Raw genomic sequence first — 24,755 nt, forward strand, 5'->3', positions numbered from 1 at the left:
GGACCCAGGCCCGGAGCTGGGGGTAGCCGGCCTGGCCCCCCTGCCAGTCGGGTCCAGGGCAGGCCGGGCCCCCGCCTCCCCGGCTCCCCCTCGGTCCAGGAATCGGGGCTAGTAGGCAGCATCAGCGGGGGACCCGGAAGTCAGGTGGGAGGCGGCACCCAGCCCCAAGGGGGCCTCTAACCCCTGGGGGCGGAGCGGCGGCCTCCGGAAGCGGGCGCGCTCACGGCTCGGCGCGGTTCCTGGCGCGGCCGCTGTAACCCGACTCCCCGCCCGCGGGGGGCGGGAGCCGAGCGGCGCTGCGCCCCGGCCCGAGTGCCACATCACTCGCCCGGCCGCCCTGCTCGCCGCCCACCATGCGGCCCCCGCCGCCGCTGCTCCTCACCATGCTGGTCCTCGCCGCCGCCCGGCCCGGGTGCGAGCCCGCCTGGGACCCCGAGGGTAAGGCGGGACCGCCCGGCCCCGGGGGTGGAACTCGGCAACTCCGGAACCGCCAGCTTTCCCCCGCGTGACCCGGGGCTCCAGAGAACGTCCCCCAAATGGGCACCCTGTGAACCCTGGACCTGGGGGTCTGCACCAGAGGCGGGGCCTGACTCGCTGAGCGCATCCAGGCTGGGACCCCGGGGTGGAGTGCACAGGCAGGTTAGAGGTGCCCAGCTCTCAGCACCGCGGGCTCCAGCAGGGGCTTCCTCTTGGTCTGGGCACGGCCAGCGAGGGTGGGGGCGGTGCCCTGCAGGTGGGGTCCTAGGGAGCAGGTGCCAGGATTTTGCAGGAAGAGAGGGCATTCGAGGTCCCTAGTCCTTCCAGGAAGGGGGCGGCCTCTGGACCCTGTTGCAGACTCTTGAGCCCTCCCTCCCAACTCCGTGATGTGGACAACAGCATCTCCGGAAGTGGGTGCAGAGGGCCAGGGAGGGGGTGCGGTCCGTGCCAGGGAAAGGGGGTGCTCCTGGAGGATTCTGGGGGCAGGGGATGGCGGCACTCAGGGAGCGTCCAGGGACTTCGCGCCTGGGAGGGTGACGGGAGGCACCTGAGGATGGGGGCCAGCTGGGGCCCGGGCTGTGGTCCTCCCCACACTTTGCCTTCTGGGTGGGCCTCAGTTTCCCTTCGCAGTGAAAGGTGAGGGTGTGTCTGGTCCGCCGCCCTCAGGGTCCTTAGCAGCAGACACCTGTGACCCGGACTGCTGAAGTGGGGGGTGGGGGGTTCCCTCCCACACTGGGGTCTGGGCGTGTTGGGTTCTGAGTCTCCCAAGCGCCGGAGGTTTGCGGACACCTGAGAACTTGCTGGCACCAGCCAAGTAGGTTGTGCCAGGAGCAAAGTGCCCCTGCAGTTTGCCAAGCCCATCTCTCCCTTTCCTCTTCTCTCAGCTCAAGTTGAATTTTCTCTCCACCTCTGCCCCACCTTCACCTCTTTCCTCCCCCACTTTCTACAGAAAAGCCGGGGGCCAGGCAGTGTGTCTGGGTGTGTCTGGGTGTGTGCCCACACTTGTGTGCACACGTGGGATGCAGAAGGTCATGCAGAGGGTGTCACGGATGGAGCCTCCCCCAAGACCCCAGGAAGTGTCCACTATTATAGGCTTGTCAGGGAGCACAGACCCCCTCCTCCAGGAAGCTCTCCCTGACCTGCCCTTTTCCCAGGGAGAAGTGCAGACCCTCCTCCGGACCCAGGCTGCCCCTTCCTCACCTGGAGGCTTGGGCAGGGAGGGTCTCTGTCTTCCCCTCTGTGCAGCATCAGTGCCTCTTTCTAGAATAATTCCTTTTTCCAGTAGGATCTCCTTATGAGCATGTGTGGTCCGTGGAAGCCCAGTGCCTCTTCCAGACCACACAGTGACGAGAGCATGGCCGGGCAGCTTGACTCCGGGCTGCTTTGTCCAGGACTGTCCTTGTCCTTCCTGTCTTACTGTCCTGGGGCTCAGAGCAAGCAGGCCTAGACCCTCACCCCTGCCTGTCCCTTGCCTTCTTATCAGCAGCCTGGAATTTGAGGCAGTCCACAGAGTCGGAGACGACTGAAGTGACTTAGCAGCAGCAGCCTTGCTTTGAGGGACAGGTCTGGGTTCAAATCCTGAATTCCCTGGACACTGTGTGTCCTTGGGTAGATGGGCCGACCTCTCTGACCTCATTCTGTTATTGTTCCCCATCTAAGACACCCGACCCCCGGCATCTTGCTCCCTTGGTTGAAGACATGCTGACACCTTGTGGTCAAGAGGTGTAACGGTCACGTGTGGACTGCTCAAGAGCAGCCTTTGGACCAGCGCTGTCCAACACGCTAATGCCAACCCTCAAAACATCGCCTAACATTTCCCAGAAGCTACTCGAAAGAGATAGAAACAGGTGAAATTAAACCTAAGGGCAAATCTTACTTAACCTGATATATACACAATATTGGGGCTTCCCAGTTGGTGCTAGTGGTAAAGAACCTGCCTACCAAGGCAGGAGATGCAAGAGACATGGGTTCTGTCCCTGGGTCCAGAAGGTCCCCTGGAGGAGGGCACGGCAACCCACTCCAGTGTTCTCGCCTGGAGAATCCCAGGGATGGTAGAGCCTGGTGGGCTGCCGTCTATGGGGTCGCACAGAGTCGGACACGACTGTAGTGACTTAGCAGCTTAGCTGCAAGTTGGTACTTTATACCCGAAACACACATCCTTTTCAAGTCGCAGCATTTCAGGTGCTCAGTGCCCGCGCATGGCTGGTGGGCACCACCCTGGACGGTGTGTCCTCTCGACCCCACCCCAGCCCGAGCTCCCCGAAGGCCCCCACTGGGGCTGGCCTGTTGTTTTGTGTCCCCCAAAGATACGTTGAAGTCCTAGGCGCCCTCCCCCATGCCTCTGACTGTGGCTTGATCGGGACCCGGGACCTTTGCGGGTTTGGCTGCGTTAGGAGGAAGGCGCACTGGCTCAGGCTGGGCTCTGAATCCCGTGACTGGTGTCTTTGGAAGAAGGTGGGGATTTGGGCACAGCACACCAGAAGGAACACGGGGTAACGGAGGCAGGGACTGGGGTGACGTGGCCGCAGCTGCGGGTTGCTGGGAGCCCAGGAGGACTCTTCCCTGATCCTGCGGAGGGGTGTGGCCCGCCAGCAGCTTGGTTTTGGGCGTCTGGCCTTCAGAACCGGGAGAGGATCAAGGCCTGTTACACCAACCTGTGGGTCTTCGTTACAGCCGCCCCGGGAGGTGAGTCCGCCATCTCTCTCTTGCTCCTGGTAGCCACGCCGGAAGCATCTGTCCACGTCAGTAGATGCCGCCCTCCTGTCCATCGCGACGGGCACTGCCATCTTGTGGGCGGGTCACAAGGGGCCCGGCCCCCTCCTTCCTGTGCGACCCGAGCCACGTGTCAGCACCAGCTCGTGGGACCCTCCAGCAATGGTGTCAAGCCGCCCAGTCGTGTCCATCTCTTTGTGACCCCGTGGACTGTAGCCCGCCAGGCTCCTCTGTCCATGGGATTCTCCAGGCGAGAATCCTGGAGTGGGTTGCCATTTCCTCCTCCTGGGGATCTGCCCGACCCAGGGACGGGACCCGCGTCTCTCACGGCTCCCGCACTGGCGCGCGGATTCTTTACCACTAGCGCCACCTGGGGGCAACAGTGCGCACTACTGTTCTCACCCCCATTTTACAGACAGGGAAACCGAGGCCCAGAGAGGCGCTTAATTCCCGAGCTTCAGCTTTCTCATCTGTGACTTGGGGAGGCTTGGAGCCACCTGCAACCAGGAGGGATCCGCTTGTCAAATCCACTCAAGTCCAGGCAGCTGAGTGGGTCTGATGCTTAGAAGGAGCTGGCATGGGGGTAACTGCTGTGTTCTGGCCTCCTCCGCCCGCATTTTCCTGAGGCCGGCAGAGGCACCAGGGCCAGTGGGAGTTCTGCTCACCAAGTCTGAGTGCATCTTCAGCTCTGCCCCGCTCGGCTCTGGGCCGGCACGCGGCAGGCACAGGCTTGGCGTTGGGACACGGGTGTGGGGAGGAAGGGGCCTTGGCGGGAGCCATTGGGCCGGGGAGCCCTGGGGCTCCTGAGCTGACGGGTGTGGCGTCTCACGGGTCGGTGAGTGTGAATTCTGAGTGTGAGCGCTGGGCACAGATGCTCCTGGGGGGGGGGTCCTGCTCCGAGTGAATCCGTTTGTCTGTTCTCCCAACGCAGATGGGCAGATAGCGCAGCGACCGAGCAGAGCCTGGGGCGGTTTCCCGCCCTTCCCTTAGTCCCACGTTTTGGTTTGTCCTCACACCCCCTCGTGCGGCAGAGGGCAGTGGGCACAACCTGCGAACAGCTCAGACCAGAAGGGCTTGGAGTCGGGTGATGGGGTCAGGCGGTGGGAGCTGGGCACGTGCTTGGAAATTGCCAGGCTGAGAGAAGGTGGCTCAGGGCACCTGGAGTTCTCACCCACTGCCAGCCCGTCCCAGCGTGCAGGGCGTGGCGGCGGGCAGCTGCAGCCCTCTCTGTTGTGTTGAGGGGCAGCCCTGTTGCCTGGATGCTTCAGGAAGATTATCCTCCTGCCCCTTACGTTGCCCGAGTGGTTCCAGCCGGCTGGGATGCCTGGAGTCCTTGGCAAGAGGGCGCCTTGAATGTCTCCTTCCCATGACAGCTTAGGGAGCTGGCCCATGGGGGTCAGGGGCTGTGGCTGCCCAGTCCTCAGTGGGGGAACTGTGGTCCATGTCGGGGGTACTGTGTGTACAGGGGGCTGCTCAGCTAGCCTAACAGGACCCCCCACCCGTATCCCCCCTCTGGGGGCCTCGCGTATGCTCAGGTAGGCTTCTGTGACCCCAGGCTGTAAGGTGAATCCCTAGAAGCAGCCTCCATCCTTGTCAGACCGTGGACCAGGCCTGGGTTCCAGATGAAGATCTGGGGTTAGGACACTTCCCCTCTGGTCCCAGCTCGTCCAGCTCTGCCTGTCTCTCTCCGGCCCCCGCCCAGCGCCCACTTCCTGATTTCTTGTTTCCTGCGCTTCCATCCCCCAGCCGAAGCTGGAACCGGCCAGTGGATGTATTCACACCATGGCTTTCGGCCAGCACTCCGAGTCAGTGCTCTGCCTTCTATTAGGGAAGCTGTGTGACCTCAGACTCAGTCTTCCCGCCCGGAGAATGGGGGTCTCGGCCACGTGGATGTCAGAGGGCGGCTGTGGCGGGGAGGGTGGGAGGGGCTGGGGGACCGGCCCCGTGAGGAGCAGCGGGATTTGGGGATGGGCAGGGGTCCCCGCCCCTGACGGTGTTGCCCCCTCTCTCTGCAGGTGGATGCCCCGGGTCTGCAGCTGCAGACAGCGGTACGTACCCGGACCGCCCGGTTTTGTTTTGTGGGAGTGAACACAGGCCCTCCATGCTCTCAAAGCCTTTTAGGGGGAGGAACCCAGGGTTCTGCAATGGGTGATGATTAAGAGGGCCCATCGATCAAATCCAGACCTAATTAAAAGAGCTAGAAATCAGGCAAAACAAGAGAGGGAGGCCCTTCCCTCTGTGCAGCTGGGCTCCCACCCCTGGCTCTGCCCTGGGCTTCTGCGGGGGTCTCTCCCAGTCCTCCCTCTCCACGGCCCCCCAGGCGGGCTCGAGGAGGTCTGGGGTCTGACTTGAGGTGCGCATGTGCCGCGCTGGCTGGCTCTGCACCCCGTGTGTTCTTGGCACCTGCTGAGTCTGGGGCTGGGACAAGCCCCTCCCCGCCTGGCCCCGAGTTCCTGTCTCTAAAGTGAGGAAGGGAGCACTGAACTCCTGGGGGTGATGCTGGAGAGGACGTGGATCTGGTGTATCGGAGGCGCTCAGAGCAGGCATTTCTTCAAGGCTCCTCCTGCCAGATTTGGGCATTGGGGTATTCTGAGCAGAAGCACTGGATTTTTTTTTTAAGTGAAAGTCGCTCAGTTGTGTCCAACTCTCTGCGACCCCATGGACTATACAGTCTGTGGAATTCTCCAGGCCAGAATACTGGAGTGGGTAGCCTTTCCCTTCTCCAGGGGATCTTCCCAACCCAGAAGTAGAACCCAGGTCTCCAGCATTGCAGGCAGATTCTTTACCAGCTGAGCCACAAGGGAAGCTGGTAAAGAATTATTATTTTTTTTTAAGTAGGACAATATTTTTGCCAAACAGAAGTCAACCATATGCCTTAACGAGGCAACTCCTTGGCCGGGTTGGCTTTCCTGGGCCCAGTCTGCGGATGTGGAAGCTGAGACCCAGAGCGGCCTGCTGGGCCCTCTCACGGGCCAGCCCGGGGGCCGTCGCTGGTCCTCCCGAAGGCTCTGGCTGCCTCTTCCGGGGCCTTGTCCGGGCCTCTCCGTGCCGCCCGTCCCTGCTGGCTGTGGGCCTTAGTGGGGTCAGCTTGGGCAGAGCGGCACTTAGCAGGCAGGCGTCTGAGCACGTCCTGGGGGTCATCGTGGGAGGGAGTGCCCTGGTGACCCCACCGTCCCCCCCCCCCCAGCCACGTGCGTGGACCTGCAGCTGCAGACCTGCAGTGACGTCACCTACAACCGGACGGCCTTCCCCACGCTGCTGCCGCACCGGTCCCGGGAGGCCGTGGAGTCCAGCTCTGAGTACATCCTCCTGAGCGTGCTGCACCACCTCCTGGAGGGCCAGTGCAACCCCGACCTGCGCCTGCTGGGCTGCGCCGTGCTGGCCCCGCGCTGCGAGGGCGGCCGCGTGCGGAGACCCTGCCGCCATGTCTGCGGGGCGCTGCGCGAGGCCTGCCAGCCCGCCTTCGATGCCATCGACATGGCCTGGCCCTACTTCCTCGATTGCGGCCGCTACTTCTCGGGCCCGGAGGAAGGCTGCTACGACCCCCTGGAGAAGCTGCGAGGTGGGCTCCAGGGGGGCCCCGCTGTGGTGAGCGGCTGGATGACCGGGCGGGCCAACAGGACATGCGTTGGGAGGGCAGTGCCTTGGCCAAGCCGGAGGCCCTGGGTGCAGGGGCCAGGCTGGGAGGGCAGAGGTGTGGGGGCCTGAGTCCTGGATGGCACTCCCCTCGCCCATCAGAGAACTGCAGGGTGCTGGTGTGAGGAGCCTGTCTCTCTTGAGGCCTGCCTGGCAAAGCCTGTGATCGCCTGTGGCCGCTCCTGAAAGATCACACGTGGCATATTGACTGGAGCGGCAGCCAGATGCCTCAGAGTGGGGTCCGTGGAACCCCATGGGCTCAGGGAAGCCACCCAGAGGGGCTGTGGAGATGGGCTTTGGTTCCTCATGCAGACAAATGAGTGGAGCTGGAATGGGCAGCCCCGAGTGATGGTGAGCCCCCCGTCTCAGGGGGCGTGCGAGGCGCTTCTGGGGGCCACATGGCTGTGAGGTGGGGCGACGGGTGACGAGCACCTCTGCAGGCCTCCCTGCCCCCCAGCCAGGCTTCCAGAGTGAGTGAGACGGGTGGTCCCAGTGACCCTGGGACCCTTGGTGGCCTGTGAGGAGAGCCCTCTAATCTGGTCCAGACCACAGCCCCCGCGTCACACGTGGCTCCTGAGAGCTGGGCGCATGGCTCAGGTGACTGGGGATTGAAGTTTTGATTTTCCTTGATTGTAATGAATTTGAACCTAAATGCAAATAGCCACCCGTGGCCAGTGTGCGTGACACCGGTCGGTGCGGGACGGTGGCTTCCGGCGTCTCGTGTGCGGACGTCACAAAGCTCACAGGGAGGTCCACGTGATCTGGGGTCAAGTGTCACACACGTGTTGTCTCGTTAAGACCCCACAGTGACCCTGAATACGGGTGCAGCCATTTCACAGGTGACTGACTGGAGGCTCTGGGAAGGCCACCAGCAGCAGGGTGGGGGCTGGTGTGAGCCAGGCCGGCCACTGACGGATGGGTCGATCAGTCCACGTGCCTGATGGCCCTCAGGTGCCCGCTGTGTCCACGGCTCCCAGCTGGGAACCAAGGAGGTGGTAGGTAGCAACCAGGGGTGCCTCGGGTTGGCCCCCAGCGAGCCCTGGCTTCCCGCTCCGCCAGTCACTGGCTGTGCAGAGCTCAGGGCTGATCCTGGAGCTGAATCTGGGAGGGAGATGAGGGTGCCGTCTACCTGCAGCTTCTTTGTGACTCAGAGGCCCATGGGCTGCACTTTGCAGGCAGACGGGAGCCATCCGCCAGGGAAGAGGCAGGAAGCGTGGCTGGGTGGGGGCCGAGAGACAGAGGAAAGGAACCCGACATCTCTGTGGGGCCAGGCCCGCCGGCCCCGGGGAAGCCTGCAGAGTGGGCTGGAGGGAGTTTATTTTGGGCCAGTCTGCCACCAAATTGCTGGTTCCATCTGCTTTCTTCTCCCTCAGAAACCATTTTGAGCAGAAATGAAACCACAAGGCAAGTGAGACGCTTGGGAAAAGCGTGCACTGTTAGTGCCCCTGCTCTCCAAGGCCAGCCCACTGGGACCTGCGTCTTCCCGTGCAGAGACCCCACGGGAGGCGGTCTGGGAGCCCCTGGGCTGGCCTTGGGGTGCTCCTGTGAGTGGGAGGGGCCCGCCAGCTGGTCTGGGGATGGCCGTGGTAGACAGCCTACCTATGCCTGGAAGCCCAGACTGTCTCCTGAGGAAGCTTTGCAAATTTGGGGGAAAAGCATACCTTCTGCTCCCCCGTCCCTCCTCCCTCCCTACCCCGTCACCGCTGATGCCTGGGGACACAGTCATCCTAAGTCAGAAGGCAGCCAGACCACGGTTTTCTTTGAGGATCCTGTCCACGTGCGTCTGTTTTGTATTCTGCTGCTCTGTATGTTACAAAATTTCCAAACAAACCCCATACGCCTGTTCTTCACTGACGCTAGGAGCTGCATTGCTGTGTACACCTGTCGGGGGCTGTGATTAGCTGTCCACGTCAGGTTTCACAAAGGGAACTTTACTTACAAACTCAGTCATGTCTGGGGAGCCATCCGAGGGGCCCGTGTGGGTCCCGACATCCCGGGCTCCCCAGGGCGGGGCTGGGAGTTGGGGCGAGGGCAGCGGCAGCCCCGAGCTGACCCCTGGTGCCTGTGTCCACCCACCCCCCACCCCCAGGAGGCCTGGACATCGAGGAGGCACTGCCCTCGGGCCACCCGCCCACCTTCATTCAGTTCACCCATCACTCCTACGCCCAGATGGTGCGCGTGCTGAGGCGGACGGCGGCCCGCTGTGCCCACATCTCCAAGACCTACAGCATCGGGCGCAGCTTCGACGGCCGGGACCTGCTGGTCATCGAGTTCTCGAGCCGGCCTGGCCAGCACGAGCTGAGTAAGCCACTGCCGCCATCGGGGGAGGCGGGGTGAGCGGTCTGGGCTGGGAAAAGGCACCGGCCCGCTTGGCCTTGGGGTACACGAGCAGGTCCTCGGTCCTAATCAAAGCCCCCGTGTTTGGGGGACGGGGTGGGTGGGGATTTGGGGCGTGCTGGGGGCACTGGGGTGCTGGCCACCTCCCACCAGGCGTGTGCACCCACCGTCACAGCCACGCTGGGAGTTGGGGAGGAGGCGGCCAGGAGGGTTACGGCCCTGGGGGCTGCAGATGTCGTGGGCCTTGAGGTGAGGGGTGCACGGTGACCGCAGGCCCGTCAGACCTTGTGCGTCTCTAGTGAAAACCCTAACTGTGTTGTTGTTTCTGCAACCTTGCCCTGGTGCACCTGGACGCCAGGCAGGTGTGTGGGCGCTGGGTCCTGGACCCTGACAGCTCCTCCTTTGAGTGTCATTCCCAGAGCGTCTTCCCATTAATTTAAAACCCAAGTCCATTTCAGCTCCTAGGAGGCTACGTCCTGTTTGGAGCTGGGGCCCCACGTGGGAAGCGCTGGATCTCACTGTGCCTGCAGCCGCGCTCTTGCAGGGCTCAGCGGCGGTCGGGCCCTGCCCGGTCCTGGTTCACCTGCCGTGACGGGGAAGGCCCTTCCGGCCTGGAGCGCAGATGCTGGAAAAATGACTGAAGCCATGTCAGGGGCAGGTCAAGGAAAAGGTGCTGGGCTCGGGGCTGGGGCGTGGGGGTCTGGCCCCAGAACCCCGATGTTCTGACAGACTCGGCACCCTGGCTGGACGGCCTGTTTCCTGGGTAGCGAGGCGAAGATGAGCACCAGCCTGGCTCCGGGGCACTGAGAGCAGCTGGGCAGAGGGTCCCAGGCCTTCTCCCCAGCCCCTCAGCTCGTCTGTGCCTGAGACCCTGCGAGTCGGACAGGATCCGTCTGGATCCCATTTGACCTTGGTCCTTACCAAGTACTCAAACGTGGCCCTCGTCTTGGCCAAGCGGCTCCGGCCCCCGTTGCTGGTCTAGCTGCGCTCAGCCTGGTTTCCATCCGGGTGGCTTCTGCAGCGTGGACTTCACGTGCCCAAAGCCCTGTCTCCCAACGGGGGTCGGAGGTCATCGAGCCTCGCCCCTGCCTCCAGGGCCCACCCTGCCCGGCTCCCCCTCCAGCTCTGGGCTGAAGGCGGGACTCCCGCTTTCAGGTTGAGGGGGCGCAGCTGAGGAACACGGGGGCGGGCCGTGTCCTTTGTGAGGGGCCACGGGCAGTGACTGCTGTGACAGCCTCAGGGGCATCTGTGCGCTGGGGCTGTGGGAGGGACGGGGCTGCACACAGCCTGGGAGGGAGATGCCGTTTTCCATGTGAGCAGTGCGGGGCTCAGAGAGGAGAGGCGGCTCGTGCAGGGTCCACGTTAGGAAGACCGCTGGGCTCCTGGTCCGCTCTTGCCCGCGTCCACCCGCCCGTGTAGCCACCCATTCTTCCATGTGCGCCCTTCCAGCCACCTTCGTTCCTTCTTTCCTTCCTTTCTTCCGTCCTTCTCTCTCCCTTCGTTGCTTCCCGCTTTCCACCTAGCGATCCTTCCACCACCCACCTTCCCTCCATCCAGGCCCTCAGCCACGCATGCATCCTTCCATCTGTCTTCCTTCCTTCCACCTACCCATCGCTCCATCTATCCATCCTTTCACTCCAGGGCCACCTGTCTTCCCGTCTAAGCACCAGTGTCCGCTCTCCTCCACCGCACAAGCATGGGGAGTGGCCGTGAATGAAATTCACACAGACCGACGACAGTGCCTAGGATTATTAATCAGTTATCATTGATCCATCACGCTGGTATTTAAGGCTCTACATCACCGACGAGCTCAGCGGAAGTGGTGGCCTTGATGAGACCTCGTTAATCACAGAGACACTTGGGCCAGAACCAGCGTGAATAGTTCCGTAACAACAGCCTGCCCTTGCCACGTGGGCCCTCAGGTTTCCGGGACCCCGGAGGCGACCCCCAGGTCACTGTGTTCCCCTCCCCCCACAGTGGAGCCGGAGGTGAAGCTCATCGGTAACATCCATGGTAACGAGGTGGCGGGCCGCGAGATGCTCATCTACCTGGCGCAGTACCTGTGCTCCGAGTACCTGCTGGGCAGCCCCCGAATCCAGCGTCTGCTCAACACCACCCGCGTCCACCTGCTGCCCTCCATGAACCCCGACGGCTACGAGGTGGCGGCCGCAGAGGTGAGGGCCCCACGCCGCCCCACGGCCGCTGCCTTCCACACGCCCCGTCCGCTCAGCCACCAGCGGTTGTGGAGGGTCTGTGCCCCTGCCGTCCTGGGTAATGGGGACTCAGCGGGCACCCATACGGGCAAAGCCCTGCTTATGGGGGACCAACGCTGGTAATGCTGTGGTGGCTTAAAAGGTGACGTGCGCTGTGGAGACAGGATGAAACGGGGGTGGGTGGCGGAGCCAGGAGCAAAGGGCCTCTTGGAGGAGGTGACTGAGCAGGGCCTTCAGCGGGTGGGCAGTGAGCTGTGCATCCTTGACGTGGGGCACCCCGTGGAGACAGGATGAAACGGGGGTGGGTGGGGGAGCCAGGAGCAGAGGGCCTCTTGGAGGAGGTGACGAGTAGGGCCTTCAGCGGGTGGGCAGTGAGCTGTGCATCCTTGACGTGGGGCACCCCAGGCAGGGCACAGCCGGCTGGCTCGGGGCCTGGAGGTTGGAGGGTCAGCCCGGAGGTCTGGGAGGTGGCGGATGAGCTCCAGAGTTCATCTCATGAAACCAGAGAGAACCCCGCCCGCCGTGACTCTCAGCCCAGCCTTGGGCCTCCCACCAGGGGGATCAGGGTGGGCATGCTGACCCCCGGCTGGGGGCCGTCCTGTGGTTCAGGGCGCCGGCTACAACGGGTGGACCAGCGGCAGGCAGAACGCGCAAAACCTGGACCTGAACCGAAACTTCCCCGACCTGACGTCCGAGTACTACCGCCTGGCCTCGGTCCGCGGCGCGCGCAGCGACCACATCGCCATCCCCCAGCACTACTGGTGGGGTAAGGTAGGAGCCCGCTGCCGCACCGAGGGCTCCGGTTATTCCGGGACCCTTGGGGGGTCCTGCCCCTATTGAAAGCACCCAGAGCCTGGCAGGTGCCTGGTGACGGTGCGTGGGAGGGCTGCCTGGAGGAGGTGGCGTCCACAGGAGGTGGGGGAGGAGGGTTCCAGGCCCAGGATGGGCACTTGGGGGCACCCAGTGGGGTGGGGCCGGGGCGGAATCCTAAAGCTTAGGCATGGGGCTGAGTGATCAGCAGGGACACGCCTTGCCCTGAGGACCGTCTCCTCCTCCCCCCCGACCCACCCTGGGCAGGTGGCCCCCGAGACGAAGGCAATAATGAAGTGGATGCGAACCATTCCCTTCGTGCTCTCAGCCAGCCTCCACGGGGGCGACCTGGTGGTGTCCTATCCCTTCGACTTCTCCAAGCATCCCCAGGAGGAGAAGATGTTTTCTCCCACGCCCGACGAGAAGGTGAGAGGCTGGGCGGGTTTGCTGTGGGTGGTGCCCTCGGGGGGCCTGAAGTCCTTCAGGTCCTGAGGCGAGTGCCTTCCAGCCTTCTGAACCATTCGGAGCCTTCCAGACCCAGCTCCAAACCCCCTCCTCCAGGAAGCCTTCCAGCCAGCTCCGCCCCTCCCTTCTCTGGCCACCCCACCTTCCATCAGTGTCTCCTCTGGGAGCTCCTGGGGTGGGCACCCTGGCTGAGTGCCCTCCCCACACAGGCCACCCCAGGGGAGGGCGCGGCCCCGGGCGGTGCCAGCAGAGGGCAGTGCTGCGTTGCGCATGGCGCCCGGCGGCTCCTGGCGCCTCCCCCGTTGTGGGCAGGGTGGGCTTGCTAAAGGTCAGGTCCTTCCCTGGTGGCTCAGCTGGTAAAGAATCTGCCTGCAATGTGGGAGACCTGGGTTCCATCCCTGGGTTGGGAAGATCCCCTGGAGAAGGGAAAGGCTCCCCACTCCAGTATTCTGGCCTGGAGAATCCCAGAGAATTACTGGAGAAGGGAAAGGGTACCCACTCCTCCATCTTCTTGGGCTTCCCTGGTGGCTCAGCTGGTAAAGAATCTGCCTGCAATGTGGGAGACCTGGGTTCCATCCCTGGGTTGGGAAGATCCCCTGGAGAAGGGAAAGGCTCCCCACTCCAGTATTCTGGCCTGGAGAATCCCAGAGAATTACTGGAGAAGGGAAAGGGTACCCACTCCTCCATCTTCTTGGGCTTCCCTGGTGGCTCAGCTGGTAAAGAATCTGCCTGCAATGCAGGAGGCCCCGGGTTCGGTCCCTGGGTTGGGAAGATCCCCTGGAGAAGGGAACGGCTCCCCACTCCAGTATTGTGGCCTGAGAATCCCATGGACAGCCCACAGGGTGGCAGAGAGTCGGACACGACTGAGCGACTTCTTTCACTTCTCAGGTGCCCTGGGAAGCAGTGGGGTCCAACTAGGAGTTCTGGTCACCTGGGCCCAGAGGAGGCCCGTTTTCCCCACTGGTCAGAGCAGCAGGGGATGAGACCCGGGATGCTGGCCGGACCCTTCTCTGGCTGCATTCTTCCCTTCTCCGGGGGCACCCCTGCCCTGATGGACACCAGAGCTGGCCTTCTGGAAGGGCATGGGAGCTGAGGAGACCAAGGCCAGGGACTGGGGGTGAGCTTTGCTGGGTCACCCCCTGGAGTTGAGCTGCGCAAACTGCCCTGATGGCCCCCATCCCCCAGGGCCGTTTGTGCCCCGCCAGGAGCAGGAGTTTCCCACCCTCGCAGGAGGCCGCAGCTTGCAGGACTTCCCCTGACCAGCACGGGGAGGCTCTGGAGGGTCTGACCGGGTCACTAAGGCCTGGGCACTAAGCGGGCCCCCTGGAGGCCCAGACTCGGGCGGAGGGCCGGGCCTGGCCGCTGCCGCCTTCTCAGGCCTTCCCCTGGTACTGGGGGCAGGGCAGAGAGCGTGGGGCGGGTCCCGGATGGACAAGTGCCCGGGCCGGCCCCCGTCTTGTTCTGTGGTCCCTCAGGGGTCCCCCTGCCTCACCCAGCACCCCTCCTCACCTCCCCACGGCAGGTCTCCCCCTACCGCCGTGACGAGGACAGGGACCTGAGCTGCGGGCCCTCGTCTACGGGGGAGACGGAGTCAGACTCGAGCAAGGACGAGGAGGTGCAACCTCGGCCAGGGCAGGGAGCTGCCCGGGAGGCCGGGGACGAGCGGGGGTGGGGTGTGTGCGTGTGTGTGTGTGTGTGGACCGCAGCCTGAGGGTGGACTTTGAGAAGGGCGTCCTCCAGGGCCAGCCCCCCCGTGGAGCCGGAGGATCAGGTGGGGACTCCCCCAGGCTCCCAGGAGTGAGGCTCAGGGCTGTGGGCAATGGGAGCTGGGGGGCCCAGCGGGCACGGGCTGAGCCCGCCCCCTGCAGCGCCGGGGGGCTGCACCATCCGGACGTCACCTGTGTGTCCCCGCTGACTGGCCCTGCCCTCGTTCGTTCTGGTGCCCACTGCCTCCCTCACTCAGCACATCCCCACTCAGCCACCCACCCAGTCACTCAGCCACCCACCCAGTCACCCACTCGCTCAGCCATTCACTCATCACTCACTCATTCATTAATTCACCCACTCACTCATTTATCAACCATCCACTCATTCATTTCCTCCCTCCCTCACTGATTCCCGCACTTAGTCATTCATTCAGTCACTCAGTCGTTTATTCACTCACTCATCACATACCCATTCATCCACTCACTAATTCACTCACTCACTTATTTGCTCACTCGTTCATTCACTCACTCATCCATCGCTCAGTCATTCATTCCTCACTCATTCATCACTCATTCACTCATTAATTCACCCACTCACCCATTTATTCACTCGTTCATTCATTCCCTCCCTCCTTCATTCACTCCCTTACTCAGTCACTCACTCACTCACTGACTCCTACAACCAGCACATGCCTGGGACCCAGAGAGGTGCTGGCTTCTATGCTTGGGGCTCTGCAAGTGCTTCTGGAGTGGCTGGGTGTCTCCCCTGTGCATGGCCTGTGCCCGCTGTGGCTGTGCCGTCAGAGGGCAAAGTCAGCATCTGGGTGAAGCCCCTGGGCACCAGGCTCAGACTCTCTGGCTCTCAGGGGCAGATGCGTGAAGATGCCTCGAGGGGGGAAGTTCACCTCAACGAGTCCCCACAGAGTCAGAACACCGAGTGCCTTCCCCACCAGCCATCAATCACCGATCGATCATCCTTCAGACCTGCAGCCAGCGGTGGTCTCTGTGGAAACCAGGGCCCCAGGAGAGGCTTGGGGAGTGGGGCAGCAGGAGGAGGGCCTGAGCAGGGTGTCCAAGCCACACCCCCAGACTTCCATGGTGCCACAGTGCCTCAGGGCAGCATTCAAGGCTCCTAGGCCAGCCAGGGCTGCCTGCCTCGCCCCTCTGTCCCCCTACACACCTGCCCCTTCTGCCAAAATCCTGCTCCCAGCTCGGCTCCAGCTCCGTCCTGCCGTCCAGGCCCTCCCTGGCCCGGCCCAGCCCCCAGTGGGAAGGAGCTAGTTTATGCAGGCCCCTGGCCGGCTGGCCCTTCTCTCTGACCCTGGCCCGTGCTCCTGGGCTGCAGCCAGTCCACGTCTGCGCCTCCTAGCAGCCCACCACACCCCACCTTGTTTCTCTGGGAGTGGTCATGATCCCTGTGTCTTCCCCACCCACCCACACCCGGCACCTGGGCAGAGCTCCCGCCCCCAGGGCAGGCCTGATCCCAGCCAGCCTGGGGCTCGAGCACCCTGGGGTGGTGGGGACTTTCCCTGCTCTCCTGAGGGGCTGACTGACAGGTGACAGGAGGCGGCCCCAGGGCAGGATGGAGAGAGACCAGGAGAGAGGATTTGGGGGCACACCTTGGAGAGGGGCTAGCCTAACCTTCTGGGCCTAACCAGCCTAGGTCCCACTCTTCAGATGGGTGGTGGGTACCAGAGAGGTGGGGACCCAGGCAGAGTTCCAGAAACAACCCCGTCAGCACCTGGATGCCTGCCTGAAAGGGCTGATGCTGACCACAGGTGGCTGCGGCTGCTGGCAGGATAGCGGTCCTTGACTGCTGACCTTGGTGACTGCAGGACACCCATGGGTTTGTATGTGGGGACTTGGGCTGTGTCTGTGGGACCAAGTTGAAACTGCAGCCTTACCCTGAGAAACTGGACGCATCCTTCTCCAAACCACAGGCCCTGGGTCTGAGTCGTCAGGAGAGACCTCACTCTGGCCTGGAGCAGCCGCTCATTGCTGGCCCCACCTGTCCACCTCCCCTTTTCTTAAAGAAGGGCCCTCAGGCAGGGACACCCTCTCCGGGGCCCGGGGCCCCTGAACAGGCCCAGGGCAGGCGCACCCCTCATCCATCTGGACCTTGCTTGGAGCCTCCACTCTGGGTCAGACCTGTGTCCGGTCCTGGGACACACAGGTGGCTGAGTCCAGTCTGGGAGGAGGACCTGGGGCCTGCAGGGGTGAGGGGTGTCATGAGGGGAGCTCTGGGCTGGGGGAGGCCAGTGGGGAGGGGCTCTGCACCACCTAGGAATTGGGGCCACCCTCCAGGCCCTGCCCCCAGGCTCCCCCCCTCCCAGGGGGTGGCAGACCCTGAGCTGCGTCCTGTGTGGGACCACCAGACGCAGTGGAAACTGGGGACAGGTTATGGCAGCAGGCGGGTGGGCTCCTGCAGCGGCTGGTGTTCCTGGGCACATAAAGTGGTGAATACCATAGACGTTCACGTGAGAGATGAAGGCAGTAAAAATGGGACCATCCCAGCCCCCATCCCCCCCCACCTGTTTCCCCCAAGGCCTGCCCTCTGCTCAATAGCAAGAAATGCTTCATGCCGACCTACCTCCGAACGCCCCCTTCTCGAGGGGAAGCCCACACCACCTAGCCAGGTGTGCAGGGCTCCCTGACGTGCCCGTGTACCCACCTCCGTTCCTCTGCACATGCTGGGCCCGCTATAAAGACACTGCCCCCCTCCCACCTGAGCTGCAGGCGTTCCCTGAGGCAGCCCCGCCCACGAGGCACCTCCCGCCTCACCCTCTGCCCCCAGCTCAGAGGGCGTCCAGCAGGGCGCCCACCACAGCCCTCGTGGGGACCTCTCCGTCTCCCTTCCAGATGTTCAAGTTGCTGGCCCGAGCCTACGCCGACGTGCACCCTATGATGATGGACAGGTCGGAGAACAGGTGTGGGGGCAACTTCCTGAAGAGGGGCAGCATCATCAATGGGGCTGACTGGTACAGCTTCACCGGAGGTGCGCGGGCCGGTAGAGGGGGTGTTGGGGGGCGGGGCCGGGGGCGGGCTGGAGCCCGGGGCGGGGGCGGGGCCTTGCGTGGGGGCGGGGCTTGGGGCGGGGCTTTGGTTGGGAACAGGGTGGGCTGGGGGCGGGGCGCGGTCTGGGGTGGGGGCGGGGACCGGGCGGGCCAGAGTCCGGGGCGGGTCCTGGGGCGGGGCGGGGCCCGAAGCCCGGCCGGGCTGGGCGAGGGCGCAGCTGGGCAGGGGAAGGGCTAGGCTCGGGTCCGAGCTGAACTGGGGCTGGAGGGAGGGAAAGTTCCTATATCCGGGAAGGGCTAGACTTCCTGTTGCCTTTTCTGCGGTTTATTTAATGGTCACTTACCATCTCATGATCCCACCCATGACCAGTTCGCCTTTTGGGGGTTTTGTAGGGTTGCCTGATGGAGTATAGGATTGTCAGTGAAGCCGGAGTTTTAGAGAAGTGAGGAAGGGTGTTGAGTACTATATAAATACTAACTCCAAACATGTGGGATGTTCTTACACTAAAACTATATTCTTTATTTCTCTGAAATGCGGGAGCAGGTGACTCCCTGTGTCACTGGGGCCCCGAGGCTGAGCCCACAGGCCTCCACGCGCTGCTGGCCACCCCTCCACGCTGGCATGACGCTGAATATTCATGTCCCTTGACAGATAAGGAAATTGGACTCAGACAAGGAAAGGGCCAGCTCGAGGGCCTGAGCCTGTGGCAGAGCTGAGACTCACCCTGCCTGTCCCCCGACTTCTCCTGGGAGGTGGACAGGGCGGCCCCTCAGCTCCTGTTCCAGAGACGTGTTCTCCTCTGCTCAGCGCCCCTGCTGCCCACGGTGGCACATGTGGTCTTTCCCTGGAGGGGGCAGTGCACCTTCTGTCTCACCAGGACCCAGACACATGGGTCCCCTGACCTTCGGGGGGAGGGCTTCGAGTCTCAATCATGACCCTTCAGTGGGGTCTGTAAAGAGCCCACTGGGGTGCTGAGCCTGGGAGAGGTGAGCCGGGCTCCCCACCCACCGGGCATGAGTTCAGGAGGGTTAGGGGCCATGGCCAGGGACAAAGGGGCCATCTGTGTGCGGACTTGAACGGTAACTCATGAGGGGTGGCTGCTGGCTGCCAGGGCTTGGAGGAGGCCCTGAAGCTCTGAAGGTCCAGGCCCCAGAGCCACCTAGAAGCTTCTGCTGGACAAGACCTCCCAAGCAGTTGGGGTGGAGGGCAGGCTCAGGGGGCGGTGGTCAGCCCGACCTGCTCCAAAGGCTCTGTGGCCTCCCAGGCCGGCTGTCAGCCCCCCTGAGCTGGGCTCCCTCAGAGATGGAGTTTGTAGGACCTTCCTCTCTGAATCGTTCTCAGGACTGTCCTGTAATTGGACACTGTTATCAGTGACCGCGCTGGGGCAGGGGCACCTGTGGGCCCAGCGTGAGCCCAGCTTCTGTGCTGGAGGTGGACTTGCTCCTGCTCCCCGAAGGCCGCACAGATGGTAGCGGAGTCTGTGGACAGGGGCGCCAGACCACTTGTTCCCCAGCCCAGTTCCCCCTCCCCTGGGACCTTGGGTGGGAGCCGTCTGCCTCCATCTGTCTGGCTGGGAGGCCGGGATAGGACTGGCCTCTCCCAGCTCTCCAGCCCGGGCCCGCGGGGGCTGGTGTTGAGGGCCGCTCGCTCAGCTGCCCCCACCCCCACTGTGCTGCAGGCATGTCCGACTTCAACTACCTGCACAGCAACTGCTTTGAGATCACGGTGGAGCTGGGCTGCATGAAGTTCCCCCCGGAGGAGGCACTCTACACGATCTGGCAGCACAACAAGGAGCCGCTGCTAAACTTCATGGAGATGGTGAGCTCTGCGTGCTGTGCCCGACCCCGCCCGGGACCTGGCATGCGGAGGGGCGCCCAGACCCGGGCCCCTCGGCGGGCGACCCCCGGACCGGGACACCGGACGGCGGGGCTCGGCGTCCACGCGGTCACGTAGTCATTCTGCACTTGCTTCTTCGTTAACCATCTGTGTTCATGAGTGAAGGCTCACCAGACGTCTCTCCTCCCCTAGGCCCAGCCTCGGGGTGGCTGGGGATGCCAGGGGGGCACACATCAGGGTCCCCAGTGCAGCAGGGGTCTCTGTGAGGGGAGTGCAGGGGGCAGTGCAGCCCAGGGCAGCCCCTGACCCAGCCTTGGAGGCCAGGTGTCTTCTTGGAGGAAGGAGGCACCGGGATGTGTCTTGAAGTGGAAGTAGGGGAGGTCATGCCACAGGACAGGAACCCTCTGGCAGAGGGGGTGGCGTGGGGGTGTTTAGACCACCGAGGGTCCCGTGGCCAGAATGAGGGGCATGGCCCTGGGAAGAGGTGAGTCCTGGCTGGGAGCACGCCTGCAGGGCATGGCTGGCAGCAGGGTGCGGGGTCGTCAGGCAGGGCCTGTCCTCCCCTTAGGCTCGGAGGGGAGGACACGGGCTGCTGGGGTGGGAGTAGGGCAACAGGATTGAGGGGTGACCTCCTCATCGAGGGCTGAGAGTCTCCAGAAATAAGCGTACCGTGAGCGGGGGGCCTCAGAGAGCGTGTCTAAAGTCACCCCTCACCGGACCCAGAGAACCGAGACTCCCGGTGGTCCAGTGACCATGTGGGGACCCAGTGCTGAGGTCCCGCCACCCCTTCCAGCCCTGCCCCAGCCCTCAGGCTCCGCAGCGTGCCCCCCACCCCTCCCAAGGGATGCTGTTCTGAATAGGGTAATGCTCATGTGAGGGACACGGAAACTCAAAACGGAGCATGATAATGGGGGTTTTGTGAGAAGCCTCTGCTTTTTCCTTTTTCCCGAGCATCTTTAAGAATCATAAAAATCGCATGTTGCTGCCAGTGAGGAGCAGGTCCGAAGAGAGGAGCAGGATTGCCCGAGGGAGACAGCAAGGGGCTGTGAGCGTGCAGAACTTTACAGTTGGTGCCCCCTGCCTCCAGCCCCAGCCACACGGCCTCGAATCCTGCCACCAGGCCTGGCTGGGAGACAGGGCTGCCGCGTTTTTCAGTTGGAAGAATGAGGGTGCTGGGGAAGGATCGTGCCAGTTGGGGGACCCTGGGCTCCCATCCAGGATCACGGGGGCTCTGATATAGCCAGAGGAGGAGACAGAGAGGGTCAGAGAGTGACTGCGCTGGTCCGATGTCATCGGCCTCTCGAACTCAGATCTGCCTGCCCCAAGCCCCAGTTCCACTGTCGAAGCCCCTCCCTTCTAGAAAGATCAGGAACTTCCTCCCGGTGGGGATCGAGCAGAGCCTCTGGGCCAGCAGCTGCAGCAGTGGGGAAGGAGCAAGGCCCCGGATGACAACTGGACATTGTCAGCGTGGGGTCCTTCTTGGAGGCTGTGCCAGCCACCTTGCTGCTCGGGGCCGGGCAGCATCAATAATGGCTCATGGCCAGGCCTCCTCGCGCGTCACGCTTTACGGCCGTCTGGTGGAAATGACTTTTAAGGAGCCTTAAACGGGGCTGGGATCGCTCTGTGGATATTGCATGTGAAGGCTCGGGGCATAAAGATTTAATACTGCAATCGGCCGGGCAGCCTGTGGCCGAGCCTGGCTGCCCCCCAGGACAGTCCCCAGGACAGCTGCCCGGGCCTCCTGATAAGGATCTGTCTGTCATGTCCACTGAGGCCTTTCCCTAAGTGATCCTGACCAGGCCTGGGGGGGTGGCGTCCACCTCCCTCTGGTTGAGGTGGCGGCGGGGGGCATCTCTCCTCCTCTGCCTGAGGGCTCCACGTGCCTGCTTCTGCAGGATGATGACCGTCCGCCTGAGAGCAGGGATGGACCAAGCGCTCGCTGGAGGTCCTTCTGTGTGTCTGGCCTCTGCTCTAGGGTTAGGGGGCAGGGAAAAGGCAGACGGTGACATCGCACTGAGGTCAGAGCTGGAAGAAGGGAACCAGGACTGTGGGTTCCCCAAGGAGGCCCCCGGTGTGACCAGTCATCAGGGAGGGCTTCCTGGAGGAAAAGGAGTGTGAGCTGTGTCTGGAAAGGGGAGAGGGATAGGTCAGGCCTTGTGAGCAGAGGAAGGGCGGGGTGGAGGCTGGCAGTCCTGGGCAGCCCTGGAGGAGGGAGGGGCAGCCTTCAGGGACAGAGCAGCCCCCAAGCTGAGTTGCCATTCCCACCCGGAGTCCCGGCCTCCTCTGACGTGAGGAGGATCGACCTCTGGTTGTTTCCTGCCGATGGAGCTAGGGTGCTCAGCTTGTGCCTTGCATGTCATTTTAGGAGAACTGTGCAGAGGCTCTGGGAGGTGCTTTCTTTGCCAAGTGTAAGGCTTCCTGGCCTGATGGTGACGTGTGCGTGAGCTGTGGGGCATCTGCTCGGACACCGCCCGTGCTTAGGACCAGCCCACGGAGAGGGTGGGGCCGCCCTGCCTCCAGCTCGGCTGTACTGATTCTTATTCCCTGAGGCAGGCACAGCGACCCTCTGTTACAGATGGGGAGAGGGGCCGAGATGCCCAGGTGGCTTGCCTGAGGTCAGAGAGCCGGTTGGTGCCCGGCTGGGACTGACACCAGGGTCCCAACCCTCAGGCCTGTGTCCTCCTGCTGCCTCCCCACTGCCTTCGGGACCCCGGCCCCACTGGCCCTAGTTACCCAGGCAGGGGGCTCAGATGTGTTCACAGGTGGGCACAAGGGGTCACAGGTGCCGCTCAGGGCTCAGGAGATGTTGTCGGCCTGACCCCCTGAGCTGGCACTGTGGGCCATTTGGAAACCCTGAATGGGGTTGATTGTTGCTGGGGGAGGACCCCGGCGGTGGGCTCCTCATTGCTCACCCTCACCTCACAGACGAGGGTTTCCCTGGAGACAGCCTGGGTGGGCTGCCGGGCCCTCAGTTCAGTTCAGTTCAGTTCAGTCGCTCAGTCGTGTCCGACTTTTTGCGACCCCATGAATTGCAGCCCGCCAGGCCTCCCTGTCCATCACCAACTCCCGGAGTTCACTTAAACTCACATCCATTGAGTCGGTGATGCCATCCAGCCATCTCATCCTCTGTTGTCCCCTTTTCCTCCTGCCCCCAATCCCTCCCAGCATCAGAGTCTTTTCCAGTGAGTCAACTCTTTGCATGAGGTAGCCAAAGTACTGGAGTTTCAGCTTTAGCATCATTCCTTCCAAAGAACACCCAGGGCTGATCTCCTTCAGAATGGACTGGTTGGATCTCCTTGAAGTCCAAGGGACTCTCAAGGGACTAGATTTGATAGATAGAGTGCCTGAGGAACTATGGACGGAGGTTCGTGACATTGTACAGGAGACAGGGATCAAGATCATCCCCATGGAAAAGAAATGCAAAAAGCAAAATGGCTGTCTGGGGAGGCCTTACAAATAGCCGGGCCCTCAAGCGGGTACAAACCGTATCCCCACCCGGTCCTTGGCCCCCTCAGGTGCACCGGGGCATCAAAGGCATGGTGATGGACAAGTTTGGCAAGCCGGTCAAGAACGCCCGGATCTTAGTCAAGGGCATCCGCCACGACATCACCACTGGTGAGCAATTCCTGGGGCTCCTGCAGTGCTCAGAGTGTGACCCTGCTCCATCCGTCCACTGCTGGCCTCGGGGGAGGGTGAGGCTGGGGAGCCCCGGGGGTCTGTGTCCACCTCGAGCTGTATCTCCTGCAGCACTGAGCCCAGCGGGTGGGGACACATGCAGGTCTTGACTGCTGATGACCATCGATGTGGATCCTGTGTTTTCAAGAAGGAACACCACCATTATAGACAGAGCCTGTGGGTTCACGTCCCAGAGCTTCTATCCCAGTGACCAGCTGTGTGTCCTTGTGGGCTCTGGGTGCCCTCAGGGATTTCACAGCTGGTTTGAAAAATACCGTACCCTGTGACGTGTGCTCCTGGAGGAAACAGTCCAGAGAAAGGAGGGCTTGTTAACTGTGTGTGTACAGGGGTGGGGTGGGGTGGGGTGGGATGGACTGTGAAGGCTTCAGAGAGGAGGTGTGGCTAGGCAGGGCTTTGCGGGATGAATAGGAGTTTGACAGAGGGAGGCGGTGGGAAGGACGGTGGGTTCCAGGCCCACACAGAGGCGAGTGCACCCTTGGAGTCTGCTGTCCTGCAGGCAAACGCCCCTGACCCCCAGTGCCCACTGTCTCAAGGCTGTGTGGGCCCAGCTCCGAGAGCCATTCCCCTTCCATGTGTCTGCAGCCCCAGATGGTGACTACTGGAGACTGCTGCCCCCGGGGGCCCACATCGTCATCGCTCAAGCCCCTGGCTATTCCAAGGTCATCAAGAAAGTCATCATCCCTGCCCGGATGAAGAGGGCCGGCCGCGTGGACTTCATTCTCCAGCCACTGAGGACTGGACCCCAGAAGTTCCTTCCCGGGTCCCGGAGGGGTGGGCTCGGAGGGGAGCCCCAGGAGCCCGACGAGGAGCCCCTGGGGGCCCGGAGACAGCCCACGACCGGCGGCAGCAAGCCCTGGTGGTGGTCCTACTTCACGTCGCTGGGCCAGCACCAGCCACGCTGGCTGCTCAAGTACTAGGTGCCCCGGCCCTGCCGGACGCGCAGGCCACGTCGTCTCCTGCTCTTGATCGTCTTCCAGAGGCGTCCCACGAAGCCGTCTCCGTCTCATTAAAGTGTTTCTCTTCCCCTCCCACTGCGATGAGAGGCTCTGTGTGCGCGGCCCAGCGTGGCCGCTGGAGGAGAGAGGCCCGCCTATCCTGCCCGCCTCCGGGGTCCCTGGCATGGGCTCCTCTGTCCCCCCAGGCGGCCATCCCAGGGCGGCTCTGCCAACCCTTCTGTGCGCAGCCCATTCCTGGAAAGGGAGGCCTTGAATCCAGAGGGGCCTCGACGTTATAGACGGAAAGCCGAGGTTCAGCAGGGGGCGTGATGCCCCAAGGCCACACGGAGAGGGTGATGCCGGGCTGGGACTTGAGGCTGAGGGTCCTGGGGTTGACGGCTGTGTGTCTGGGAGGATGTGGATGCAGGTGGGAGGTGGGGGGAAGCTGGGGGGAGCCTGGTTGGGGAGTGGGAATTGGCTGAGCCCCCAGCAGGTGACAAGGTCATCATAGTCTCTAGGGCAGGTGAGCCGGCAAGAAGCATGGCCCAGCAGTCACCCTCAGAAGCGCCTGACTCCAGGAGGAAGGGTCTCCCTCCTCAGCCCCCTCCTCATCCTGTGATGAAAGCATCTCAGGGCCCCTCAGGGCCCCCTCTTGGTCCACCTCTGAAGTTCGGTGCGTCTGTCCGTCCTGGGATTTGTCGGATGGGGAGTGAGGAAGCCTAACAGAGGAGGCCCCTAGAGAGGGTGTGCTAGTCATCTAGGGCTGCATAGCAAAGCCCCGCAGACCACGCGCACTCGTCCCCTGGTCTTGGAGGCTGGGAGGCCGAGTCAGGGTGTCTGCAGGCTCCTTCTGCTCCAGGCCTGTGTCCTTGGTGTCTAGACGGCCGTCCTGACCCCCTGTCTTCCCATCCTGCTCC

At 63.0% G+C, this 24,755-nt stretch overlaps 1 protein-coding gene across 1 annotated transcript; it reads left to right on the plus strand.

Moving 5' to 3' along the window:
- Positions 1–267: 267 nt before the first annotated feature.
- On the plus strand, positions 268–23,962 carry CPZ (carboxypeptidase Z). Its single transcript, XM_070371882.1, has 11 exons — positions 268–438; positions 5,205–5,237; positions 6,377–6,751; positions 8,915–9,127; positions 11,140–11,336; positions 11,985–12,146; positions 12,453–12,611; positions 17,216–17,351; positions 19,050–19,189; positions 22,723–22,822; positions 23,486–23,962. Exons 1-11 carry the CDS (start codon positions 354–356, stop codon positions 23,818–23,820), a joined length of 1,935 nt encoding a protein of 644 aa, XP_070227983.1. The 5' UTR covers positions 268–353; the 3' UTR covers positions 23,821–23,962.
- The last annotated feature ends 793 nt before the right edge of the window (positions 23,963–24,755 follow it).

This window comes from Bos mutus, chromosome 6, assembly GCF_027580195.1.
Source record: "Bos mutus isolate GX-2022 chromosome 6, NWIPB_WYAK_1.1, whole genome shotgun sequence".
Classification (NCBI taxonomy): domain Eukaryota; kingdom Metazoa; phylum Chordata; class Mammalia; order Artiodactyla; family Bovidae; genus Bos; species Bos mutus.